At 35.6% G+C, this 15,740-nt stretch overlaps 1 protein-coding gene across 2 annotated transcripts in view; it reads left to right on the forward strand.

Annotated features, from left to right (window-relative positions):
- Nucleotides 1–12,483, forward strand: part of SMAD5 (SMAD family member 5) — a 39,376-nt gene extending 26,893 nt beyond the window's left edge. For both annotated transcript variants that reach the window (XM_036749575.1, XM_036749576.1), the window contains 3 exons: nt 3,683–3,904; nt 5,315–5,571; nt 7,579–12,483. In XM_036749575.1, the coding sequence (XP_036605470.1) occupies nt 3,683–3,904; nt 5,315–5,571; nt 7,579–7,722 (623 nt within the window). In that variant the 3' untranslated portion in view covers nt 7,723–12,483. The remainder of the gene's footprint in view (nt 1–3,682; nt 3,905–5,314; nt 5,572–7,578) is intronic.
- The last annotated feature ends 3,257 nt before the right edge of the window (nt 12,484–15,740 follow it).

Here is a 15,740-nt window from a genome sequence, read left to right on the forward strand (position 1 = left end):
GTCCATACTTTGGTGGCTTTAAGATGCAGCTGCCTGCTTCCTTCATTGTTTCTGAGGGTATGATATTACCTGTGTCTACCCTCTCCTTTCAGTTGCATAGGAGCTCTTACTGCATTCCTTCTTTGCTCAGTTTCTGCTTGCATTAACAGGAAGCTGACTGGATAGCACACTCTGGGACCCACTTAGAGCTCTCCCTGGTTTACTTGCTCCCATGGACTATCTCTGGTGACACACCATGGGTCTCAGTGCTTACTGTCTTTATCCAGTGAGAGTGGCCATGACAAGCCATCTGAGTTATCTGCTAGATGGGAGAGATGGTGGGCCGTGAAGAATGGCCAGCTGAGCAAAGAGAGGAATCAGAGCTGCTCTGCCCTTTGACCAGCATGCTCTCAGGTGCTTATTTTGGTTAGGTGGTCAACTTTAGTTGTCTCTTTTAAACTTTTACTTATATGTATAAAATTGGCATCAAGGCAAAAAAGTTAGGTACTAGAAAGTAGCTTAAAGAAAACTTTCAAATAATGAAATAATGGAGAGAAAATATTAAATTTGGTCAAAAGCTATTATGGAAGTGGCAAATATTTTCACAAAATATCCACATCTTAGTTTTGATACTCAACAGAGAATTTGTACTTGGCTCTTCTACAGAAGATATTAATTATAAATTATTCCCAGATATTTAGATACTTAGAAGTAAATTATTTGTACTATATATTTTCCTATATTTGTTTCTTTTATTTATATTTAATATTTGCTTGGTATTCAAGAAGTATGAGAAGCTTCTTTCTCGTGTTTTAAGTATACAATCATAGGGCTTTAGCATGCACCCCATTCAAAGTTTTGTACTTTTCTCTTGCTAATTTACAACCTGTTTAGATTAGGGAAAGTGTTTAAAAGTTTCCTTTTTTGAAATGGATTAATATTTATAAAAATATAAATTGCCCAGATTAACAGAAGAGGAAATAGAATATTTAAATAGCTCTATCTTAGGAAAAGAAATTGAACCAGATGTATTGACAAGGAAATTCTACCAGATATTTAAGGAAAAATTAATTCCAATACTATTAAACTCTTTGAAAAAAATAGCTAAAGGAGTCCTGCCAAATTCCTTCTATAACGGAAATATGGTTTTGATAATCTAAATCAGGGAAGGCAAAAGCAGAGGAAAAAAACTGTGGGCCAGTTTCCATAATGAATGTTGATGCAAAAACATTTAAATAAAATGCTAGCAAGGGGATTAAGCAATATATCACACAGATCATACACTAAGACCAGGCTGGATTTATACCAAGAATTTAGGGGTGGTTCAGTATTAGGAAAACTATAAGCCTAATTGACCACATCAATAACAAAAACAACCAAAGTTTTATATACATACATATGTGTCTGTGTGTGTGTGTATATATACATATATATATATGTATTTGTGTGTCTGCATATATGACTATATCAATAGATGCAGAAAATGTTTTTGATAAAGTACGATACTCATTCCTATTTAAAAAAAACACTACAAAGCATAGCATTCAGTGGAGCTTTCCTTAAAATATTTATCTAAAATCAAGAGCAAGCATTATTTGTAATGAGGATAAATTAGAAGCCTTTTCAGTGAGATCAAGGGTGAAACAAAGCTGTCCATTGTCAACATTATTATTCAGTACTGTGCTAGAAATGCTATCTATAGCATTAAGACAAGAAAAAATAATTGAAAGAGTAAGCATATGCAGTGAAGAAACATGACTGTCACTTTTTGCAAATGACATAATGATGTACATTACCAACAAAACCCAGCAGGAAGAGATAGAAAGAAAATTCCATTTAAAACAACTGCAGATAGCATAAACTGCTTGGGAGTCTGCCTGCCAGGATGAGCACAAGAACTGCATGAACACAATTAAAAAGCGCTCTTCACTTAAGGAGAGCTCTAAGTAATTGGAGAAATACTAATTGCTCGTGGGTAGACTCAGTCAGTATAATGACAGCACTACCTAAATACTTTATAGATCTAGGAAAAAATAATAGGAAGTGCATCTGGAGGAACCAAACATCAAGAATGTCAAGGGATTCAATGAAACAAAAAATGTGAAGGCAGGCGGCCTAGCAGGACCGAATCTCAGACTATAATATAAAGCTGTAATTGTCATAGTCTGGTACTGGATAGGAAGTAGAATGGAAAAGATTAGGTACACAATATACAGAAGCAAATGAACACAGTGACCTAGTGATCGATAAACAAAAAGGTCCCAGCTACTGGGCCAAGAACTCACTATTTCACAAAAACTGTTGGGAAAAGTAGTCTGACAGAAACCAGGCATAGACCAAAATTTCATGCCACGTACCAAGAAAAACTCAAAATGGGTACATGACTTAGACAGGAAGGGTTCATATCATAAGCAAACCAGATGAACTTGGAAATAATTACCCGGCAGATCTGTGGATAGGGGAAAGGTCATGACCATACAAAAGATACAGAGGTTTTTTTGATTACATTCTACAAACAAAACCAATGCAGCCAAAATTAGAAAGAAAAAAAAAGCAGGGAACTGGAGAATACATGTTTACAGCAAGTTTCTCTGATAAAGGTCTCATCCTCAATTGGTAAATGAACAAAGGATATGAATACGAAATTTTCAGAGGAAGAAATCCAAGCTATCACTAGCTTGATAAAAATTCTCTAAATCACTACTACTTAGAAGAAATGCAGATGAAAATAAGTGAGGTGGGGGGCAGCTAGGTGGCGCAGTGAGTAGATCACCGGCCCTGGAGTCAGAAGGACCTGAGCTCAAATCCGGCCTCAGACACTTGACACATGTACTAGCTGTGTGACCTTGGGCAAGTCACTTAACCCCAATTGCCCTGCCTTCCCCCCTGCAAACAAACAAAAAAAAAATAAGTGAGGTACCACCTTGTGCCCATCAGATTGGCTAAGATGACAGGAAAGAAAAATGGCAAAGATAGTGGCGATGTGGGACAATAGGGGCACTAATGTACTGTTAGTGGAGTTGTGAACTGGTCCAACCATTCTGGGGAACAATTTAAAACTATGCCCAAAGAGCTATTAAATTAATAGACCTATACCCCAAAAGGATAAAAGGAAAAGGATGCTTACATACAGAAATATTTTAACAGCTCTTTTTGTGGTGGCAGAGAATTGGAAATTGAGTGCATGCCCATCAGTTGGGTATTGGTTGAACAAGTTATAGAATATTGAAGTGATAGAATACCGTTGTGATAAATGGTGAGGGGGATAATTCCAGAAAAACCTGGGAAGATTTATATGAACTAATGTAAAGTGATGTGAGCAGAAGCAGAACAGTTTACATAATTACAGCCATATTGTAAAGATAATCAACTATGAAAGACTTAGCAACTCTGATCAATTCAGTAATCCAAACTATTCCAAAGGACTTATGATGAGAAATGTTATCCCTCCCCAGAGAGAGAATTGATGGACTCAGATTGAAGCATATTTTTTTCTCTTGATTTTCCTTTTTTCATCTAATACGTATCATATATCTTGCCTTCTTGAGAGAGTGGAGGCAAAAAGAATTTAGAAATTTGGAGCTGATATTAAAACTAAAGTTTAAAAAAGTTTCATTTTTATGTATTGAAACCACCGTAAAAATGACAGAAGAATTGGTACTGTCAGATCCTGATTATTTCCTTACATGTGATTCATTTACAGATGTCCAACCTGTTGCTTATGAAGAGCCCAAGCACTGGTGTTCAATTGTTTATTATGAATTAAACAATCGAGTTGGAGAAGCTTTTCATGCCTCTTCGACAAGTGTTTTAGTTGATGGATTTACAGATCCTTCCAACAACAAAAGTAGATTCTGCTTAGGGCTGTTGTCAAATGTTAATCGTAATTCAACGATTGAAAACACTAGGCGGCATATTGGAAAAGGTAATACGACGTGCGACTTTTGTGATCATCTAGTTTGGACCTTTTATTTTTTACAGTGGAAGAAATTGAAGTCCAGAGAGTAGAAATAACTTGCCTAGAATCATGTGACAGCCAGGATTTGGACCCAGATCATTCAATGTGAGATCCAAACTGCCTCCATAATAGTTCACAGGTCATAGTTTTGGAGCTAGAAGTGGCTTTAGAAGTCATAGAATCTAATCCTTTCATTTTTTTAAAGGAAAAAACTGAGGACTAGAGTAGTTAAGTGACCATAGTCACAAAGCTTTTCTAGCCTTTTATTTTTTTACTTAATGTATCAAGTAGAATTTGAATCCTGGTCTTCCAGAATTGAGACCTGCGTTCTTATCTTACAAGTAAGTTTTTATTTATATTCAGAGCTTTTGAGTGTTCTGGGTTGAGGTAGCTGATTTTAAAGTTCCTGTTGTCTGAGAGGAGTTGGAAGAACATATAGTAGAATATCAAGCATAGGTTTCCCTGAGTCTATGCCCCTTCTGGGTTTTTTCTTTTTTAGCAGATTTTTCTTACTGCTCATGATAGAAAGATATGTATATATGTCCAGTTTCTTTGACCAATGAAAATAAATTTTTTTTTCAAATTTTAGCTATGATAATGAACCCAGTGATATAGAACAAATTCTTTACTCTGTTGAAACAGTTGTGGGAGAAAAATCAATTTCATAATAAAAATCAATTTCAAACACTTTTGTTTCTATCTCTACTACTTATTCACTCCAACATTAGAAAACACTCAATGCATCATTTTCTTCTCCTGCCTAATAAGGGCAATAAACCTAGTTTTTATAGAATGAAACTTGGAATCAGCTTAAGATAATTCTCATGTGAATTATATGCAATTTCTTAAATGTTGTGCCAGCATTGCCCTATGAAACATACCCTTTCATCCGTGTTTAATTCAGGTACCTTTGGGGAATGAAGTAATTTTGACATACATCTACCCCAAAATAAATTAGGATAAATGTTCAATTAAATTATATAAGTGTTTCCTAAAATTATTGAACTTACATAACATTTTTTCCCATTAGAGAAAAATAATTGGGAAATGCTTTGATAAATTCCATTTTAAAGGTAGTTTATTTAGCATCTAACATTAAGGACTCAGCTGAAGGCTTTCTTTTCCATCTTTCCAAAAAGATGACAAATGATTATTGAGGGTGAGAAGAAGGAAGTACCAGAAACAAAAATATCAGGATACAAACTTGACTCATTTAGGAGAGCACATCCTGTTATATAAATGGTAAAAGATTGCCATCTAGGGGTTGCCTGGAGCACATGTTATATAAACCTTGCAAAGATAAAAAATATATCATGTTTGTGATCTTAGTAATTGAAATGTATTTAAATATTTATTTTTAATGAATTTCTTTTTAAGGGGTTCACCTTTATTATGTTGGAGGGGAAGTCTATGCTGAGTGCCTGAGTGACAGCAGCATATTTGTACAGAGTAGAAATTGCAACTTTCATCATGGCTTCCATCCTACCACTGTCTGTAAGATTCCTAGTGGCTGCAGCCTAAAAATTTTTAACAATCAAGAGTTTGCTCAGCTTTTGGCACAGTCTGTCAACCACGGATTTGAGGCAGTCTATGAACTCACTAAAATGTGTACAATTCGAATGAGTTTTGTCAAGGTGAGTAGATTCTGTTTTGATCTGATTTGATTCATTACCTGATGCTATAATCCTCAATATTTGGTTTTCAGCAAGTTCTAATGGGGGGAAAAATTACAAATTCAATTATTCTATGAATGCAGTTGAGACACTGAGTGCTACTTTTTATGTGACTTAATGTCTCTAAAATGTCAGCAGAAGATACTCCCAAATTTGTTGCCATGCTCCAGATTATAAAATATAAAGAGAAAATGCTGAGTTTTAACTACTGAGGAGGCCAGGTATAGTTGGGACCTCTATGGGAAAATGACCATCTTGCTGTCAGTAATTTTAATATTAATGTATCATCTAAGTGGACTTTTGTCTTAAGAATTGTTTTGTGTAGCTGAGAGCTGCTTCCTTAAGAGAGAGACAGTTCTGAGAGCTTTCAAATGAGTATGTAAGCTTTTCAAAATTTGTGTTATTTCATGAGTAAAACTAAGAACAGTGCTCTCATTTCATATTACCACATAAATACCTTAATGCTGCTGTTATATCACACTGAGGACAAGGTCAGAGAAGAATTGCCAGATACTTTCATTCTTCTTTGGGCTTCCTTTTTCTGAAATCTGATTGGACCATTGTTCCTTCGCTATATATGACTGGGATTATTCTGTTAATAATAGCATATTAGTTAAGATGTTTTCCATTTTTATAGGAAGACAGAAGATAACTAGGAGAATGATTTTAATATGCCTGCTTATTTTCTGTGCCCTCTCACTTCCAGTTTACCTGTGTCATTACTTCTGTATGCACAAAGAGAAGTGGTTAGATCCAGACAACGTGGGGGAAGTTAGGAAGTGCTAGGGTCTTGACCAGCAAGTTGCCCTATCTCAGTACGCAATGATGAGGCGGGAGCAATGATGGTTATAACTCCGATTTATTGGCAGACATTATCCAGTTTTTTAGGGTTTTGCACTACATAAGCAGAAGCAGGTGTTCAAGGGGCAAGGGGATGAGAGCATGGGAAGATCGATATCTGGTGGGAAGAATCTGGATTGTTGTAAACTATGTTTCCTACAAGCATATGGGAAAAACTAGGGCTGTGGTAAGGTGGTTTCCATAGGATTATGGGAACAGGACAGGGTGCTGTCCTACAGTATCTATGAAGGCTCGGGCAGGATACAGGCTGGCATCAGTACTGTATGAGCTATGTGAGGCATGGGGCAGGATGCCCTTGTGAAGTATCAAAGAAGTTCCCATTAATTAAAGCATATTTGTGTTAGGCACTGGTTCAAGAGCATTAGGTAGTGGCCAGCTGTGTTCCTCCTACTGGGCTTGTGAGTCCTTGGTGAATGGACTCTGCCTGCATGAGAAAGGATGGCTATCAGAGCAAGAGCGGGGTGCTGTTAGGGGGGCTGCTAGGGACGGAAGTCTTTCCTCTGGGCGCCTACCATTCCAACTCCTACTAAGCCTGTCTGGTATTACCCAGGAAACAGGCCAAGTGCTAGGGTCTGAGCAGCTCCGGGGTCGGCACTAACTCCCTACAAGGAAGAAAACATTTTCTTTCAATTAGCTAGTTTTTCTGGTTAAAATATTCTGAATTTGAATTAAGTAAATAGCTTCTTTCACCCTTAAAGGGCAGCGATCATCTTTTAGTGAGTCATAGTTCCACCCGTAGTTGTTTATTGAAGGCTTAAATGCTAGTCTTTAATAATATCTTATAACTCTCTTAAGATTTTAAATTGCAAAGTGTTGCTGATCTGCATTAGTGAGGAGGATTTGCTCATTATGAGTACCCTACATCAATGAAATTATAAGTCTCACCCCCCAAAAATCAATTACATGTATAAACAGCACATTGATTTATTTATTATAACTGCTACTTGTTTAGATTCATAATTGATAATTTTTATCACTCCTACAGTGGAGGGTCTTTTAAAAGTACATCTTTTATATCAGAAAGTTAGAATTACATCTTAACAAAAATATACTATGTTGTAACAGTCTGAGGAGGAATTTAATGTAAAAATTTCTTGATCTTTATAGGGCTGGGGAGCTGAATATCACCGGCAAGATGTTACCAGTACTCCATGCTGGATTGAAATTCATCTTCATGGACCTCTACAATGGCTGGATAAAGTACTTACTCAGATGGGCTCCCCTCTTAATCCCATATCTTCTGTTTCATAGTTCTGAAGTCTTATCTTCAGTTACTATATTAGTGACCTTCTTTTAATTTTAGAGAAACCTTCAGTATGGATACTGTGAGCTTACATGGAGAACAGATATTACAGCTTACTTTTTTCTACCTACTTGTGACCAATACATTTGTATTTTGTAATGGATTTCTGTTTTTATTCATGGTTGTGTTATAAAAGTGGTAGTTGAAGTCTCAAATAGATGGCCTGAAAGATGCAGAGCAAGTATTGTGACCCTTCATATATATAAAGTTAATTACTTGATTTCGCATTTATCTTAAACTGGAAAATGCGTTTACTTCAATGTCACACCAATTTTTAAATGAACAAAAAATATCTCAGTGTGAGAACTTCAGAGGACATGTGTTTCTTTTTTAAAAAAAAAATTATTAAAGAGTGTTTTAGTTAAAGAAATGCTATTCACTGTTCTAGCTTTCAGATAGTAGTAAAGCAAAACTGTACTTTTATAGATGAAACATCATAAAATTTACATTTACTTCCTCTAAATATTTGCCTTACACAATAATGTGACTTCAATGTATATTTTGAAATACGCTTAAAAAATTTTTACAGACAAGTGGTATCAGATATGTGACAATATTCTAGTTCTGTCATGAACACTACTGTATATAGCTGGATGACAGGTCACAGGTTTGGTCCACTTTGATTATGTTGCCTTTAGCCACCATTGTAAGGATTGTAATTTAGTTAAGAATAACCTTTTTATTTTGCACTTTTATGGGTGAATATTTTTAGTGTAGCCTTTGACAAAGCGCCCAAACAACTTGGATGTAGTTGTTAATCATTAGCTTGTTTGCTACCCCTTCTTGTTTCTTAATATAAACGCTTCAATTTGTAAATGACAGCACATACTTAAGTTGCAAGAAGGTTTTTTCTTCTAGTTTTTGTTTTATTTTCAACCAAAATTGTGAGATTTTTGTTTCCTAGCTTTAACTTGAGATGCCTTTTCACCCACAATTGTAATTGATGGCATTAATTTTTTTTTCAATTTAATGTTTTGTTTTTCCCTAATTACATGTAAAAAGTTTTCAACATTAGTTTTTAAAATTGAGTTCCAAATTCTCTTCCTTCTTCCCCAACCCCTCATTGAGAAGGCAAGCAATTTGATATAGGTTATACCTGTGTAGTCATAGCATTAGTGTTAAGAGCCTGATTTCAGCCCCGAGAATGATTCAGGTCAGGCCTTTTCTCAGAAACATGTACCTTAGGGCAAGTAAGCAGTCGTTTCATGTCCCATAAATAAGAAAAGTGAATCTCCAGTGGTTTCCAAGGTTCTTCTTTTTTGAAGAGTTTATGCATTAAAGAATACAAATTGTACTGTTAGCAGTTGTGCAATAGCTCTTCTAATTCACTTAATTCACTGCCTGGATAAATGGCAGTTTAGCACCCCCAAATACAGTTTTTGAGGAGGGATTAAAACTTTAAACCTTCAGTGTTGATTAACCAAGCTTCTTGTGAGCTGCTCTGATTTTCAGGTTAAAAGAATAGTCACCTTCTCATGGGTGGAATAACTGGGGAAAGGAAAGGATGCTTTTGAAGCAACATGTTTAGTTACCTATCCTCAGAAACTTTGTTGTTGAATGCCTTTACAAAAGTATATGAAAATTGACATTGTATAGTTAGGAAGGATGCAGGTATACTATTTTGGGGTTTTAAAATAGTGCATTTACTTGATTTCATAATTTACTGATCTTAAAAAAGAAATGTGCCTTTTTGATGGAGAATGTGATTCCTTTTGGCATCTATACAAATATTTATTTGCTTTTTGTGAAATAGAATTTGTAGATAGATGATGTTTGTAATTTGGTTGAAATAAGAAACCACACAAATTTGCATGTTACCCTAGAGATGAACCCTTGGCTAAATGAAAGGAATGCTTAACAGTCATACCTGAGTCCTACATGTAAATATTATTTGATATCTGGATCCTGAGTCTTCTAAATTCAGTAAATAATGTGTTTTTTGACTCTGCTTAGGAAATAGTCCTAGCTTTTTTTTTTTTCATTGTACTCTTAGAGAACCAACTTGAGAAAACTTTGGTAAGTAGAAGTCAATAAAGCTTAGTTAATAACAGAAAAGAGCCAGTGGATCATTTTCATGATGATGTAAATGCTTTTTACAGTTTTAATATCAGATTAGGGGAGACATTGAGTTTTGGTGGTTTGAATAAATAGATGTTTGAACTGATTAAAAGTTAATCAGGGGGTAATTTAACTTTTCACAGACTTCAATGCTGGATATTAATACCCTTCTGAATTTGAATTTAGTTTACATATGGCCCAGGAACCCCTTTGCTTCTTTCTTCCACCCCCAAGGAAAATTTTAAATGGTTATATAGATAGCAAGCATCATATGTATATTGCAACCCAGGATATTAAAACTTTGATTACTTGGCCAGCTTGAATTTCCTCTTTTCGAGCTGAGATAAAATGCTATCTCTTTGGTAGGAATGTAGTTGAGTATTGTCACCATAATTATCAGTTAATTGAATTTGGAGGATCACAGTTTTAAAATCAGAAATGGTCCATGATAGATGGGAATGGTTTATCTATGCGAGACAAATTTTCCTGGTATTACAGCAACTTTTTTCTTTGAGTGCAAATTTCTCTCCTGTTAATCTAGAGATTTTTTTTTAGGTGAATATAGATAGGGCATAGGGCTACAATCTTTTTATCACCAGGTAAGAGAACTTTGAAAAAGTTTTAGCATCTAAGGTACTGTTTCTCTCCTCTTCAGCTCCAGCTCTGGGGTACCATTTGATCCTCTCGATGTCACTGTTCGCTACATGCTTCTCTCTACTGCCAAAACCCAGTAGCTCACCAGAATGAGTTATATGAATTGAGCTGCTATTGATAAGACAATTAATGAGGGATATCATAAGTACACTGTTACATTGGGTCAGAAACAAAGCTTGACTTTTGCATGGTAAATGTACAGATTAGAGAGAATAGGCATCGGGATCTCCCCGTGTGGAGTCTTTGGATTATACTGTTTTAAAGCAGCGGTAAACGAAGTTGGTTCCTCACAAATTATCCTTGGAAATGAAAATTTGAAAATAATTGTGTCCAAGTTATGAGGGCCCCTTTCTGTTATAATAGTGAGTCCTTTTCTCAAAACAAAAACAAAACCCAACAGTTGTGTTTCCTGGGCTAGTCTCATGTAGAAGGATGTGTGTATGTTTTTCTCTCCAAGGGCCAGCCTCACTTTTCCAATTTTCTTCAGCAACCCTACAATAACAATTTAAAGAGAAAGAGACAAAACAATCAAGACCATGTCCTCTGCTTCTCTGTCCACAGTCATCTGCCATTACCTATAAGTAAGGCTGAAGAATGAGGTTTTGCCAGGAATGGCCAGTGTTAACGTATTTATTTAGCTGTGCTATACAAAATAAGGCTCAGGATCTGGGCCCAGCTTAGTCCAAGGTGCAAGTTTTTCATAATGAAAATTAGCCCTCAAAATGTAGCTATGTTACTACAGAGAAAATCATGATAATAAAGTCCTTCTGTTGGAGACCATCATTATAACAGGTTTTCATGTGGTGCTTTCATTACAGGATCTCTGCCAAATGCAGTTAATGTGATACAGTCTCCCTCCTGCCCTCTTCCCCGCCATACCCTCACTGAATCATAAATGGTATTTAGAGGTTTTTGTGGGGAATGGGGGTGTTGACATAGGAGGAGATAGAGCTCCAAAGAAGCCTTCTAAATTTTAGTCAACAAGAAAAGGTCAGGAAGAAAAGTTTTGTGTTGTTGATTTCAGCATAACATTTTGAGTGATAAAAAGGCAGAGATAACGATATGTGATGACACATTGACATCCCAAAGAAATTGGCTTAGAAAACTGAACTCATTTGAGTTGATACAAGCCTTACCAGTGCTTCATTATGGTCAAGACTCTGATTTGGCCCAATCAGTTATTTGTTTAAGTGTTCTCGAAGGGCTGTTCTCTCTAAAATTATATTGAAAATTTTTAAAGTCATCTCAAATTTGCAACTTATATGTCTCCTAGTTGAATTATAGCCTTAATTACTAATTTGTAGAACTTTTTTTTTCAAAGCAGATTAAATGCCATTAAGATGAGTAATACAAAACAGTGGTTTTGAGAGTGATTTCATAGCCCCAGATAGTGCAAATAACATTGACAAGCAAGATTATAAAAATCCAGGCAGGACAAAAAAACTAGTATTCCACATTGGCTACCTTTTAAAGGAAAAAAAAATGGCATTAAGTTTTCCCCTTTGAATACCCTTTGAGATGATGTGCTTTGATCTAATCATATGGATTCTTCATAGAGAACTTTTTAGTTATAGCAACTGTTAGTGGGTAACAATTTTGCAGATATGTTTTTAAAAAACACATTCAGTAAATGACATTTTGAAAAGGATTGTTTCACTTTTATCCGATTCTCTTGCCATCATGAAGTTTGGGACTTTCTGTATGTGTATGCCTATGCTTTTCTAAAAAAGAAATTTGATATGCAAATGATAGACCAAATTATTTGATTATACCATCAGTCTGCATCTCATTTGTAATGCTAGCATTATCATGCTTTTGTTTACATTATTGAAATTGCGATTCTACCAACAAGTTTTAATTTTCTTCTCTTTTTGTTAATTTGTAAAATGTATTAGTTTTTATTGCGCTTTACAGGTCCATAATGCTTATGAATTTTTGCATATTGCTCGTAAATACTCCGTATTTCAATAAACCTCGTTCTTTTCTCTTGTTTTTAATTTTTTTTTTGTTTTAAGCTTAAACACCAGAAAAAAAATGAACATTTCCCTGTACATAGTAGAACATAAGATTGTACATAAGATCAGGAATCTTCCCATTTTGTGATGCTTTTTTAAAGTATATGATAAATTCAACTTGTTACTTTCAAAATTGCCCTTCTGTACTTCCTTCAGAACTGTCTTCAGTTCTCCTCTGTGCATTTTAAAAAATGTTTCAGTGACCCTTTTTTGGCATCACTATTGCTAATTTACTCTCCTTTCCAGCCATCCACCCAAATTAAAAACAAAGCAAAACCTTTATAGCAATTAAGCCTAGTCAGGCGAAACAAATCCACACAATTACTGTATCCAAAAATGTATGTCTTTTTGTGCTTTGACCCCATCACCTCTTTGTAAGGAGGTAGGGAATATGCTTCATCATAGGTCCTTCAAGGATGAAATTAATCATTGCTTTGATCAGGAGTTTTTAAAAGTCCTTAAAAGTTGTTGTTTACATTTTTGTCCTTGTAGAAATCGTTACTTGGTTTTGTTCCTTTCATTCTACAACAAATCATTACCCAGATTCTCTGAAGTGTAATAATACTACATTCATATACCACAATTTATTCATTCCCTAATTGATGGACACCCCTTGGTTTTCAGTTTCTTTTTATTTTACTTTTAATGCCCTTCCTCCTTACTCCCATCCATTTTCCTGTTGTGTTTGATGTATCTCACATTTGTTGTTCAGCCTTCAGTAGAGTTGAGTGGGGTTCATCTGTTGCTTTTTCTGGGTTTTTTTTGGCCATTACATTTCTGGGGCTTTTCCTTTTGGGGTTTCTTTTAGGAGGTGGTCAGTGGATTCTTGTTATCATCACTTGTCTTCTGCTTCTAATAGATGTAAGCAATTTTAATTTATGATTTCTTGAAATAATGGTGTCCAAGCCTTTTTAAATTTTTTAATTTTTTAAATCATAGTTTTCAGGGAGTACAGTGATTCTGAAATTCTCTCTTGGCCTGTTTTCTAGATTCATTGGATAATGAAGATTTTATATATATATATGTATGTCTTTTAATATGTTTTGCTTTTCAATAGTAGTATTTTACCCCCCCCCAAAATGAGGGTTAAGTAGCTCATTTTACAAGTATTTATCATATGCCTAGGTCTTGGACAAGGTGAGGAAGTTGTTATGGTCTATTTTATTTTTTCTCTATATCTGGCAGAAAAGGGTGAATTCCACTGAAGACTTTGTTAATGAAAGTCTCTACTGAAAATCGAAGAAATGAAATAATTTAGCATAATAAATATGGCAGTGTCTTCTGTTCAGAGAAAATGTTCAAAAAATCACTTATTCGATTTCTTTTGTATCAAATTTTGTTACTGGTATTTTATAAACACCTTTTTCATATATTTATTGACATTTTAAAATAGAAAAATCAGTGAAATACAGCAGCTTTTAACTTCAATCGTAACTGGTGACATCTTCAATTATCTTTCAACAACAAAGATGGTCAATAAGGAATGTGTTTCACCAGCACAGCAATTATAGTGTGGTTCATAGTGTATAAATACGTGAACTGAGTGATAATTGTCACAGTATTTGTTTAGAAATATGAGCCATATCCGTGGTTGAGCAGGGAATGTTAAAATTCAACTATTGGTTTACTTAGGTATTACTATGGTTTTGCTTTTAAAGTTTGCAAGATTTCAACACATGAGTAAGTTGACTTTTGAAAAAAGGAAATTGATCTGTTCTACCAGGATTATGTATTATTGTTCTACCAGGATTATGTATTATTGGCTGGAAGAAAAGGCATACATTAGTTATAACAGTATAACTCCCCAAACTGGCCATTTAGCAGCTTCTACTTAAGGAGTTTGCTTTGAGGCCAAGGATTCATTTAGAAACTATTTCCTAACAAGTTAGATTTATAAGTGTATTTTTGCACATTTGGGGTGGGGTATGCACAGGATTTTGGTTTTTAAAGTAAGGTTTTCAAAGCTGAGTATTTGTGAAATATTTAAACTTAAATTTCTCAGGACTTTTTCCTTATCACCAGTCCATAAAAGCATCAAAAACACTTTAAATGTTTAAGAAAAGTAATAAAACTTACCTCTATGTGAATAATAATCAGTTGTAGAATTGTGTGGGGTAGGTGCCATCTTTGGCCCCTTTCCTCTAAGAAGTAACTAGTTTTAGTCATCTGGATTTATTACTGATCATCAGAGAATGAGAGTAGAGTCAAAACATCCTTCAGGTTCTATCTCCCCCCAGTATAGCTAAGTCACATCTCAACTGCCTCCTTTGCTTGGTGATACTAATTTGTTTTCTGATACAGTCTAAGCAAATATCCCCATCTATTTATAGTGGAGGTTAGAGAGAACTGGGGACCTTAACACAAGAAGATTGGCACTCAATAGCTCTTGCTTGAGATTGTAAGGGTAATGCCATTGGACCAAATTTTTTAGACAGTATATTTTTGTTCAGATAATAGAACTACTCTTGTGTGTCCGAAACTACCAGAACTGCTTCCAAGTCACCCCCCCAACACAACCATGATTGAGGGGAAAATAATTTTGGAGAGAGAGGCCACTTTCTTTGTCACCACCAGCAACAACAGTTGACCAGCTGCTTCCTGTCTAGCTCTCAAAGCCACCAGCGAAGCCACTCCTTTGGAGAAGGTATTAGCCTTTGCCAACCAACTGCCACATACACACGAAAGACAAGCCAGCCTACATGAAGCAGCCTTGACAGGAAGGCAATGTACCAGGCAAGCCAAACCACTACCACCTGGACCACCATCTCCCCTCAGACCACAATGAAGACAATGCCGTGATCCTGGGCCAGAGAGTCTTGGTAACAGCAGTGCTTCCAGCTCAGTGCCCTCAGCTATCATTCTGAGGATGCAACCTGCTAGAATCACAGCTACTGAAATCTAGAAAAGACAGTTCTTTACTTTAGGACTCTCAAATGGCTCATCAGAAATTGGTGTTTTATCGGTGGAAATGCCATTAAAGAGTAGGCATTCCCATCTGCTTTGTGATTGCCGCTTAAGAATCATGAGCCTTTTCCATCTGACTTGCAGCTTAAACCTTTAATGTTTTGTCTCCCCCGTTAGAATATGGGCTCCTTGAGATGAGGCATTGTCTTTTCTGTTTGTATCCCCAGCACTCAGCACTGAGCTTTGAGCATAGTAAGTGCTCTTTCTTTCATTCAAACCTTTCTTTTACTTTCCTATTCACTTATATCTTCAGCTGAATAAACTTTAAAACTGCT

This window comes from Trichosurus vulpecula, chromosome 3, assembly GCF_011100635.1.
Source record: "Trichosurus vulpecula isolate mTriVul1 chromosome 3, mTriVul1.pri, whole genome shotgun sequence".
Lineage (NCBI taxonomy): Eukaryota > Metazoa > Chordata > Mammalia > Diprotodontia > Phalangeridae > Trichosurus > Trichosurus vulpecula.